The following is a 12,362-nucleotide window of genomic DNA, read 5'->3' as shown; positions in this document are numbered from 1 at the left end:
GTGATCGTTTTTCTATTAGAAAGTTAAATCAATTGGTTTGAATAATAAACGCGCTGAAATCTATACATCAAAGCATTTATGCAAATGAAATGAGAACTATTTGACAATACTTGACCAGTAGGATGGTGATAATTTAGAATTGATATTTGTCAAAAATTTAGGCTAACTGATGGCACAAACTGTTCGGGTAGTTAATTCGACTCACTGATTTCAGACAAGTGTGAGTGAATTCACTTCATCCTTATACTGCAAATATACTGTGTATTGACTGATATACTGTACTTCTTTTTTTGTCTTCTACTACTGGGAAACACTTTCGGAAAATAACATCTGCTGAAATACATATTTACAGTTCAGTTTGTAAGTGTCAAAGAAACTTGAAGTGAGATTAACCCAAGTGCTGTAAAGTGTTTCTGTCAGACAGCAGCTGAACAGCTTTTTCACACACTGGAGCTCAATTTAGAAAGTAAATTATTGAAAGCAAGCATTGTTTAAATACCAGTATATTAGTCATACAGCTCTTCAAACAGCAAACATTGTCGTGCTACTGTGGCTGCAGAATGAGGGGCCCTACAACACATTCTTACAGGGCCTCAGGTGAATTCTTTTCAAGCTTTCAGCTAGAACTGCTCCTGCTGATAAATTGCAATCTGCTCCTTTAATGGCTGAGCAGCAGTTTCCAAAAATCTTCCAACAACAAAACAAGTCTAAATATTTACCGGGGGCCAAACAATACTGAAATCTCTCAGATGATGACCAGAGTCAGTTTACAAATGAGTCAAAAGTTTATATTTTATGGTTGCAGCTGGACAACATCCGAGTAGACCGTCGCAGTGAAGAAAACCAGCAGTCAAAAGTGGTGAAAGTGTTTGGCTTTCCAGTTCACAGACATTTGAGTTTTTGGAATGTCCTGGTGTATAGGAAATCCACACGTGTCAAAAGACATGGGGAAAAGGTTTGTAGGCAGAACAGTGAAGCCTTTGTTGCTGCACTGGAAAAAGTACATTATACCTTCAATGGTTTGTGCACTGTTAAAACAAATGCAGTCTTTTTATCTGGTGAGGGATCTGGCAACTCCTAACGTGATCTGCAACCTTGAGGGAGAGTGTGGCTTAAATCACAGATGAGCCTGCCAGGATTTTACAGCAGCAGTATTTCTCAACATACCTCTTTGTACTTTGTGCCAAATACTCTAAAAGTAGTTTGAAAGTTTATACTGTTGTTTTCACATTTTGAAGCTGGATATCTGCCAGTTTCACTACAGCTTGTCTATTTATTTTTTCATTGTTTAAGGTTGCTATGTTTCTTAAATGTTTAAGTTGTTTAAATGAAGTAGATTATAAATTCATATTGGCTTTAAATATAGATACATTTTTGCCTGCACTTCTTTAAGTTAAAGGGAAAATAATGAAAAAGGAATATGTATATTTGTTTCCCTGTTTGCAGGATCGCAGTGTTCCCCCATAATGTAGAAGAAACATTTCACAGCAATTTGAACTAAAAATATACAACATACAATTGCCATATAAGATTTAGACTGCTAGTATTTCCAAAGCTAAAGTCTAAATGGCAAGTGTTAAAGAAAAGAAACCCTTCCCTGGTTCACCTCAGTCTTGTGGAATGCAACAGAACCTCTTCTGTGCTTCCAGGGTCAGAGGTGTTATCTATCCACACCATCCTGACAGACCTCCTCTACTTTGGCCTTGTGACCTGTGCAGGTGCTGTATTCCTACACTGTAAATGTCTTTAGTGGAGTGATACATGTAAAGTAAACATTAGAGCCAGGATGTTCAGCTCAGAGACTGGCCATGGAGCCAAATACTCCCACCGTGGTTCTTGTTTGAGGGGAATATTAACTGCTGAAAGATTCTATTATTCTTGTGAAGCTCACTGTGGTGCATCTTTTTAGTCATGCTAATGCTTTGACTTTATAGAAGGCAGTGTAGGAAAAGCACGCAACTAATAAAATGAAACATGGCTCCGTTTTAAAGTGTCCGAGTAAGCCATGACAGTGAGCCAGCATGCTCAATACCGGCACCCTGAAACTTAAGCAGCTAAATGGAATTCAGCCATCATTAATTTTATATTATCTACACCTGTTCTTTTCCTACTATGGCATGTCAAAATCTCTGAAATGTCTATGACCCTGAATAGTATTTTGTATGCTGTTGTAACTATGCGGTCGGTATAATCTCCTGACCCTCGAAAATATATAGGTAGGCTATCTCTTGTCAGAATTATTACATTAGATCTCCTCCCTCTGGCCTGGCATGAGGGGAGAAGAAATAGAAAAAGATAAAAGAACGGCATTGCAGTGATTAAATAAATGAAATAGAGCCAGAAGGCAGAAACATGAACCAACAGGGGGCGATAAAGAACTAGAAATGTCGGGGTGGCAGCAGGTAGGTGCTGTGCGGCGGGTTGCAACTCTCAAGAGAAGGAGTTAACCTGCTGGGGTGCTGGTCCAGCTGCACCCCCCCCCCCCCCCCCCCCCCCCCCCCCCCTCTCTCTCTCTCTCTCTCTCCCTCTCTCCCTGTCTGTGAACAGCTTAATCTCCTCGTCACAACTCTCTGAAGTATCTGAAGCCTGGAATGAAATTTTCCTGAACTGAGGCTGCTGTAATGAGATGTAAGTATGTCTGATTGTGGCTCGTGTGTCTTCTCTATATGTTAACACTCCTGATCCTAAACTGTTTGCTAAAATTGTTTGCTGTTGAAGCCGCTGTCCTAGGATCAGTTTGGGCTCTTCTCTTGCTGTTGCGGGAGCCTGCGTGCCGCGGTGATGAGGTTACCTCCAACACAGGTAGGTGAGAGGTCTGTGGGTTTGGTCGGGGTGTTGTGCCTGCGTTGTGACATAATTACCTGTTAGTGTGAGCTGCCATGGATCCGATGGAGGAAACACATGTTAGGGAGATGAATCAATGTGCGTGCATGCGTGTGTTTTCTGATCCCTGTGGTTTTATCATGTCTTCCTCTGAACAAGGTGGAGCTGCCACTTGGCTGATAGACATTCTGGTCATACTGATAACAAAAACAGGCAGGCCCTGGCAGGACTCCTGGTACAACAGCATGACTTCATCAGCTAGATCAGTGGTTCTCAAACTTTTTCACATCAGGGACCCCTAAACTAACACAAAGTAGACCACAGACCCCAATTTGATAAGATTTTATCCCATCTGATAGGATTTTGGCTTTTATAAAGTGTATGAAACCCTTGACCAAAATAGTCAGACATTCTGTCACTGTGCTACTTATGTATAGAATTATAAATAAAATAAAATATTCCCCTTTTTGCTGGGAACCCCCTCAAGGACCCCACTTTGAGAACCACTGAGCTAGATGAAGCACTACAAACAAAGATCATTTATTTAAGGTCACATTTTTCCTCTAAAGTTGATTCTAGAAAACTTATTTATCTAATAAAATGAGCATTTGATCTTTTACATCTCTAAAAGATACACTTTCTCAAACTCAGCACTGACAGATTCATGAATTATGTGGTGTAATTCTATTCCCCCCCCCAACAGAGTTTATCTGCCTGAGGCCACCCCGCTTACACACACACACAATGTAGGCTACCACCCTGCCCTTGGGTCAACATTATTACTCACACATATGTAAACAAAACGTTTCAGCACTTACGTCTTAGATCTCATTGTGTGTGACGCTGTGTCAATATTGTTAAGGCCCATGCAGGAAGATGGAGAAAAACTTTCTCCATAAATTGTTAACTCAGTCAGTGATTTGTTTTCAGATTTAAATCAACAGTACTATGGCATATCTAAGGTGAATTTCCCCTGCTATAGTGTGAGATTTTAAGTTATCTGACTTGTTAAATTCAGATAGTGTCCGTGTAGTTTTCATAGCAGTCAGATGTGATTACTGATCTGTTGAGGGTGCTGGTAGGAGACATGAATGATGGGGCCTGCTGGGGCAAGGGGAGGCATGTGTTTGTATGTGCAGGAAAGTTTATATATGTTCTCTGTGGTAAATGCTTTTTGTCAGTGGAGCTTATGTGGATGGTTTACAGATTATCACAGAGTCATATCTGTAATGCAACACCCTGAACTTTTCAATAATATTATAAATCTGTTGGTATCCATGCATAAATTTTGGGTGAAGAAATGTCATGATGTGAGCTGATCTGCCATCATGCTGTAATTTAAGACAATTTGAATTCTCACCCGAAACTGGCAGGTATAAACCCGTTCCTTGTTAATGCATGTCTCAGACTACCCCCACACCCTACTCCTGTTTCTGCTTGTAAGAACAAAGGCCTTTTTATGTCGCTGACTTGGTTGGCCAAAAACACTAGAATTGAATTGTAAAGGGATTATAGAAATATAAACTTAACCATATACACATTTCAGTCTTTGTTACTTCTGTGCGGTGGTAAAGGTGATTCATAAAATGTTATCTTCTTAAGAAATTGTTTGACATCTTGGGAAACACACTTGTGGCTGTAGATGAGAAGATTAATACCGCTCTCATTTTTGTGTTAAATATAAGGCTACATCTAGCAGCTGGTTAGCTTAGCTAGCTTACATAAAGACTGGAATCAGGAGGAAACAGCTGGTCTGGCTTTGTCCAAATGTAACACAACCCCCCTGTTAGTACCTCTAATAATCAATTATTAACCCGTTCTAACTGGTTTGTTTAATCCTTACAAAAATTTTTTATTTGTGACTTATAATAGGTACAATGCATAGTGTTCAATTGGTAAACTACCAAGTAATCAATTCCTGTTAAACGCTACTATTTGGACTTTTTTAGGAACTGCATTGCAGGGCAGCTGAACATACAAAAATGTGATCCAATCCTGTGCAAAGACAGATGTGTTTGGGTGGGAATCCAATCACTGTGCAGAAAGCAGAGTGTTAGTCAATATTTTATCTGTTTTTCAGTGTCACTGCATGTATCATCTACCTGCCAAAATTTATTTAAGAATTTCACAGTCTCTGACATGAGTTTGTCTTCTTGTTTTCCACAGTGAACCCATGCTGTTATTTTCCATGTCAGCACTGGGGTGTGTGTGTGAGGTATGGTGAGGACAAGTTTGAGTGTGACTGCACTCGAACCGGCTACTATGGAGAAAACTGCACTGTCCGTGAGTCCAGTCGTCCTTGTTACATAAGTTCTCATATCCTCCCGTCTTATCGCACTTTTAAGGAATTTGAAATATTCTGTTACAAATTCTGTCTTGCACACAGGATGGAAAGAGTCAGATGGTAGGCTGCTTCATTTTGTTGCTGTTAAATCAGACAGTCGTGCAACATAGCGAGTGGTTCCCAGTGTTAAGATTTCTTCTGTCGACCCAAATATTTGTTAAAATTGGAGGAAAGAGACCAGCTGGATCAGAGCTGCTTCTGCTGAACTCATTAATGAACCACCCACTATCTCAGCCAGTCTGCTTCTCAGTAACGGAATGCTCACACACTGTAGTCCTTAATTAATTGTGAAGTATTTGGCTGACAGTTATGCAGTTACATCACACTCCCAGTCGTAATAACAATTCACCGTAGCTTTAATTATGCAGAGAAAAGAAAAATAAAGCAAGAATGTGAGGAGAAGGAAGGAAAAGACAAGCAAAGTCAAACAGGAAAAGGGGAAATGGGATTGAGTGATAACATTTACTTGAAATTATACTTTCACTACTTACATGAAATAGTAAGTAATAGTACTTTATAGCTAGTTTCACCTCATTGATTAGCTATCTGGAAACTTTACTGTTTAGTTCACTGTCATAGCATAATTTTTGGCAACAGCAGGCAGTTGTCTTCATTGTAAAAGCTATAAAAACCCACTGTACAATACCTGCTCAGCACCAAATGGCAGACAGACACAGTTAGCAACTAGCTGGTGAACAGAGTGAAGCATTTAGCAACTAAAAGATATTCCCATCAGGAGTAGGGTGAGACCAGAAGCAAAGGAAAAAGAGAGTGAATATTGGACAGGTCAGAAACACGACTCCAAATGAGTGATACAGTTGCTCCATAACTGCTGTTTGTGTAAATAAGTAAATGTATTCTAACAAGCTCTACATATCAACTTAAAAGGTGACGATACAGTATGTCGATGTTGTGTTCACAACTTGATTTCACTGCACCCAAGTGGCCAAAAACAACCCAGCTATTGCAGGTTTAAAAATTGTTTGACATGCTCTGGATCTGCTAGATACAGTATAAAGCTAGCCAGGAAGCTGGTAGCAAAGGTAAAAATGACAAAATCAACCGACCATCAACTCTTAAGTTCACTTAAACATAATTAACATGTTATATCTGGTTTGTTTAATCCATGCAAAAACAAAAGTGTGAAAACGTCAGTTTTTTCTTTTACGGGGAAGGGGGGTGGTTATATGCTGGACTAGTTCTTAACCGGGTACAATGACTTCCCGGAGAGGTTTGTTAATGCTGGGCGACTGCCAGACAAGCGGATACTACTAAACTATACTACTCTTCTGTACATTTTATTTCCTGACATAAAAGCTTTTAAAATCCTTTGAAAAGTCCACAATGCCCAGAATACATTTTTTAATGGAAAAAATAGACAAATTAGAATATATCGGGTCTAAAACTATATGAATCAGCATATCAATCAATCAATCAAACTTTATTTGTAAAGCACATTTAAAACAACTTGGTTGAACCAAAGTGCTGTACATTGACATGAAACAATAAATAGACAAAATACAACACCAGACAAATACAACATACAGCTCTCATGCCGGATTAAAAGCCAAGGAATAAAAATGTGTTTTAAGTCGTGATTTAAAAACCGGAAGACTGGGAGCCAGTCTGACATGAAGAGGCAATTCATTCCACAGTCTCGGGGCTGCGACTGAGAAAGCTCGATCTCTTCTGCTCTTGAGCCGTGTTTTAGGGACAACAAGAAGAGCCTGGTTCGCAGACCTTAATGACCTTGAAGGAGCATGCAGCTTCAGTAGATCAGTGATATAGGCTGGAGCTAGGCCATGATGGGCTTTAAAAACAAACAATAAAATCTTAAAATCAATCCTAAAATTAACAGGGAGCCAGTGAAGAGAGGCAAGAACAGGGGTGATATGATCTCACTTACGAGTTCCAGTAAGGAGACGAGCGGCAGCATTTTGAACCAGTTGTAGACGAGAGAGGGAGGCCTGGCTATACAAGTGTACACAGTCCAAATACAATACTTTTTGTTTTGATTTCCTCACAGAATGAACCTTCTGGAGGCTCCCTATTTTCGTTATAATTCTGTACATAAGTAGCACAGTGACAGAATGTCTGACTATTTTGGTCAAGGGTTTCATACACTTTCTGTAATAAAACATCTAAAAGCAAAAATCCTATCAGATGGGATAAGTTTCTGGACCCCCATCAGCCCCCCTATTCCTCCCAATTTCTTTGTGCAGTATGCTGTAATACTACGTACTGATTTGATGTGTGGTAATTTAAGTAAACAAATTAAACACCAATTGCCATTTTGCTTCACTTCATTCAATGAATTGCTGAGCAATTCAGAGTTAAGGGTGGCGATTCAGAGGTCCGGATAGAGGCCAGTCCTGCTGGACTATGTCATAACGACTCTGTCATACTGAGTACAATTCCACTCTAATTCCCAACTGCCCTGACTTCCCGTAAAAAGAAGATTTTGTTTTCATTCCCACCACAGCTGAGCTTTGGAGCAGAGTGCGTCAGTTCTTGAAGCCCAGCCCAGATGTGGTGCATTACATTCTAACACATTTCCGCTGGCTCTGGGACATCATCAACTACACCTTCCTACGGGACGTTCTCATGCGACTGGTTCTAACAGGTCTAGATCATCAGTTCATTCAAAGAAATTCATTCGGGCTGTTACATATTTTATGTATCTAATAACTTTTGTTTCTCTTTTTTCAATGACAGTTAGGTCCAACTTAATACCCAGTCCTCCAACCTACAACTCAAAATATGGCTACCTCAGCTGGGAATCCTACAGTAATCTGAGCTACTACACTCGGATTCTGCCCCCAGTGCCAGAGGACTGCCCTACACCAATGGGGGTCAAAGGTTAGCCACGCATTTACAATAAGTTTAAAGCTGCATAAATCAATATTTTATAGTGTAATGTGAAAGGTCTCACTTGTAGGGACACACTCACAGAGATTTAGCACCAAACTCTTCAGCTCCACTCAGCTTTAAGAAGCATGTTTTAGCATCTTTCTGCTCAGTGTTCACTCTCACTGGTCTCATCAACCCTGTTTTCTGTGAAAAAGCTTTGATAATCTCACTGGACTCAGGCACTGAGACAAAGTTAGCTAGCTGGAGAACAGAGTGGAACATTTGAAGCTAAGGAGCCAGATATTAGCCTCAGGAGTTGAAGATGGAGGAGGTGGAAAATGTTGCTCTGTATCTGCTTGATGGATATTGGTAACCAATAACTTGTTGTGCTGCCTCCAAGTGGACAAAAATCATTTTGGCTAATGCAAGTTTAAATTTAGAGCTCTGTTTGTGGAGTGATGTTTCCTATTTATCGGGCTGAGTATTGAACGCCCGTACTTTTTTGGGAGCAACTGAAATGTGCCCATAGCACTGAGTATTGAACACTGTCAACTACAGAAAGTTTGCATCTAACGTCTGGTCAGATGCATTATCATGTTTACTTTCTCTTTGGTCAGATAGCCCCTGATTCAAATCCATGTATTGCAAAACTTAGATTGGAGAAAAGTGATAATTGCATGAAGGAGGAAGCTTAACTATGTTGTATATGATTAGGTAGTGATAAAATAAATGATAACAGTTAAATAATAGTAAATGTACTGTCGTTACCTTCCACCACTGCATTAATTTGATATTATAATGCATTATGAGATGCAAATGTGTGACAGTATCAATAATATATAATACAGAACATGTCTTTTGCTCAGTGTTTTTTCAGTTGAAGCTTAACCTCTGACCACAGCAACATGCATGCAGATTATTGACCTTGGATGGTTCAGAAGTGCAGTGTGATGTGTTAACTGTATCAGGACTGTTTTTACAGACACACTATTTTAGTATTATGACTAGAGGTGTGGTGTATCTGTGTTTTGCCCTGTGCTGTGTTTGACGCTGTGGTGTTTCTGTTCAGGCAAGGCTGGGCTGCCTGACCCTGAGCTGCTGGTTGAGAGGTTGCTAAAGAGAAGGAAGTTCAGACCCGACCCCCAGGGCTCCAACCTCATGTTCGCCTTCTTTGCACAGCACTTCACCCACCAGTTCTTTAAGACCTACAATCGCATGGGTCTGGGCTACACTAAGGCTCTAGCGCATGGGGTTAGTGCATTTAGAGATTTTGTCTATTTGATAATAATAAACTTGATTTGAATAGCACTCCAGAGCACTAACAGTTACAGATTAATTTCCAGGGGGGGAAGGGGGTGTGTAAAAACAAAGTAAAAAAAACAAACAAGATTAAATAATCACTTTATGTAATTCAGCTGCAGACAGAACTGACCTAATAGAAACGTGGTTTGTAACACCTGACTGAAGGGAAACATGTAAATTATAAACAACAGTGGGCCGAGAATGCACCCTTTTAATGGACCTACAGAGGAACATGAATCTGTTAATACAACAGTGACGGTTCTGTTAGAGAGGTAAGAAAGTGACAGGCTTAAAGCAGCCCCCTTAAATTTGTAACTCTTAAGATTTCAGTCCTGCTCACTTTGTCAGAAATACAAGAGAGGAGCAACCGGTGTATCAGTTTACACCACAGCCAAACAAACTGGATGTATTCTGAAATTAGAAAGGACAATATACTGACAGCCCTGCGTTGTCTTAATCCTAATGTCACCAAATGATATTTGGCCTTGCATTTATTTATTTACTCCCATTTTTCAATTAAATGTTTTGTCTCTTCCTGGGACGCATGCAGGTGGATGCAGGGCACATTTATGGAGACAGCCTAAAACGTCAGCTCCAACTCAGGCTTCACAAAGACGGAAAACTCAAGTATCAGGTAATATAATCAAATCTTTGAATAGAGAAAACATGTGCACAAAGACTTACCTCAACATGTTCATCAAGAGTGAAACAATATTGTTCATTAATCAAACAAGCTTGTCAGACCGATCTGGCATGGTCGATATTTTATTGTTTTATTTAATCTGATGATGTCGCCTTAAGTATTAATTCTGAGAAGCATTTGCCAATTGTCATAGCTGTCATTTTACTAAATACTTTTTAACATGACATATTGTTGCAGGAATATGGAGTACACTATACTGTCAGATACATTGGGAGGGTTTGGAAAGGCAGAATTTGCTTTGAGTTGTAATGTAAAATCATTACTTATTGTTTTCCCCTTCAGTTAATTGACGGCGAGATGTACCCTCCCTCTGTAGCTGATGCACCCATTAGGATGAGCTACCCCCCTGGGATCCCTCCAGAGAATAAGATGGCTATCGGTCAGGAAGTGTTTGGACTCCTCCCTGGTTTGGGAATGTATGCCACACTGTGGCTGAGGGAGCATAACAGAGTATGTGACATTCTGAAGGCAGAGCATCCCACCTGGGATGATGAACAGCTATTCCAGACCACACGCTTCATCATCATTGGTGAGCTGAAAACAGTTTTGCAAAATTGTTCGACATTTTGGGAAACTAATTTTCTTGCTAAGAGTTTGATGAGAAGATTTACTGCCACTTCACTGTATGCAAGGCTACAATCAACAGGAATAAAACCAGCTAGCCTGCCTTCAGTGCATATGTAACAAATTCCACAAACCACCTCTAAAGTGCATTAATTAACACATTATATCTCACTTGGTTAAAGGTACAATGTGGGAGATTTGGACAGAATTTTACTTTAAAACGTTCTAAAAATTAACTAACGTTAAACTTATCAGGAGAATGTGAAGACATAACCATTCTGACGTTATGTCAAAGCCGTCTACACAGCTAGCTAACAGCAGTTAGCAGCAATCATGACCTGATACATGATATGCTGCCCCCTATGTATGAATGAATTTGACTGGTGGAGAGAGGACTCCCATTTTGCACAGGCAAATTTAGCTTTTGCCTCTTACTATGTGTAAAAACAACAATTTGTGCTTTTACAGGGGATTCTGTGCTGGACTATTTCTTGGCCAAACACACAAATTTTCTGGTACCTCTTTTTTTTTTATATACATTTTATTAATTTTATTAATCTGATTAACCTAAACCTAATTATTAATCTGCCGGTTTCTTTGCAACCTCATATTGACGACCGTTCTACAGGAGCCGCCAAGAGATCGTCCGACACAAATAGTCGTTTTACACTTTGGTTGTTATATTGTTTAAACAAACAAGATGTGAAGTGTTCGTGGCTGTTTCTTACGGAAGCCCTAAGCGGCCATCGATTCATATTTTTATTTAACTCCGTTTTCCCATGATAACGAGATAATTATCTCATAATCTCAAGATAACGACTGTTGTTTTCTCGTGATAACGGGATCATTTTCTCGTGATCTCGAGATAACGAACCGTAGATGAATACAGGGGTCGGCAGGTGCGTTTCTTTACGATAATTTTCATGTTAATTTGCTGAATCAGAATTTAGCTCAATTGGTAGAGCGCAGGGCTTGCAAACCAAATTTTGTGGGTTTGACTCTTTCTCTCTGTAAAGTTTTTTATTCTTCTTTTGTGTGTTTTTTAATCATTCTCTTCAACAAAGTTGTTATGAAGAGATTCAGGGGAATCTAATCACATATTTCCTGGAAATGTGTAGTTAAATGGATTCCCCTGAATGAGAAGTGGATGAATTTCCTCTGCCTGGGAATGATGGGGAAATGAAAAGTCCATAGGTTGATGAATTTGAACCAATCGCCGGGATTCGCACACTTCAGTACATGATTATTTGTGAGCATGTGAATCAATCATCTTCAAAACAACTTTGTTGAAGAGATTTTTTTTTAAAGTTAGCCTTCTCTGAGGATCAAACTCACAATCTTGAGACTACATTTTAGTGTCACTACAGTGACGCCTTGAAATTACCATTAAGAAACGTTCTTGCCAACCCCTGTGTTAAACTACTGTTTTGTTATCTCGAGATCACGGGAAAATGATCCCGTTATCACGAGAAAACAACAGATGTTATCTCAAGATCACGAGATAATTATCCCGTTATCAAGGGAAAACGGAGTAAAATAAAGAAATGAATCGATGGCTGCTTTGGGCTTCCGTAGTTTCTGCCTGTTTTCAGTCTTTATTCGAAGATAAGTTAACCGGCAGCTGGCTATAGCTTAACATTTAGATAGATATGAGATATGAAAGTTGTACCTATCTTCTCATCAGACTCTCTGCAACAAAGCAAAATGTCAAACTATTCCTTTATATATATATATATATATATATATATATATATATATATATATATATATATATAT

At 39.5% G+C, this 12,362-nt stretch overlaps 1 protein-coding gene across 1 annotated transcript in view; it reads left to right on the top strand.

Moving 5' to 3' along the window:
- The first annotated feature begins 2,503 nt into the window (after positions 1-2,503).
- The window catches only part of pdcl (phosducin-like), a 17,668-nt gene continuing 7,809 nt past the window's right edge, over positions 2,504-12,362 (top strand). The window contains exons 1-8 of the mRNA XM_046067618.1: positions 2,504-2,628; positions 2,719-2,802; positions 4,990-5,106; positions 7,650-7,790; positions 7,883-8,026; positions 9,087-9,268; positions 9,870-9,953; positions 10,305-10,551. Coding sequence (XP_045923574.1) covers positions 2,622-2,628; positions 2,719-2,802; positions 4,990-5,106; positions 7,650-7,790; positions 7,883-8,026; positions 9,087-9,268; positions 9,870-9,953; positions 10,305-10,551 — 1,006 coding nt within the window. The 5' untranslated portion in view covers positions 2,504-2,621. The remainder of the gene's footprint in view (positions 2,629-2,718; positions 2,803-4,989; positions 5,107-7,649; positions 7,791-7,882; positions 8,027-9,086; positions 9,269-9,869; positions 9,954-10,304; positions 10,552-12,362) is intronic.

The sequence above is a fragment of the Micropterus dolomieu genome, linkage group LG13 (assembly GCF_021292245.1).
Source record: "Micropterus dolomieu isolate WLL.071019.BEF.003 ecotype Adirondacks linkage group LG13, ASM2129224v1, whole genome shotgun sequence".
Lineage (NCBI taxonomy): Eukaryota > Metazoa > Chordata > Actinopteri > Centrarchiformes > Centrarchidae > Micropterus > Micropterus dolomieu.
The sequence above is the reverse complement of the archived record's forward strand: the minus strand, read 5'-3'. Positions and strand labels throughout refer to the sequence as shown.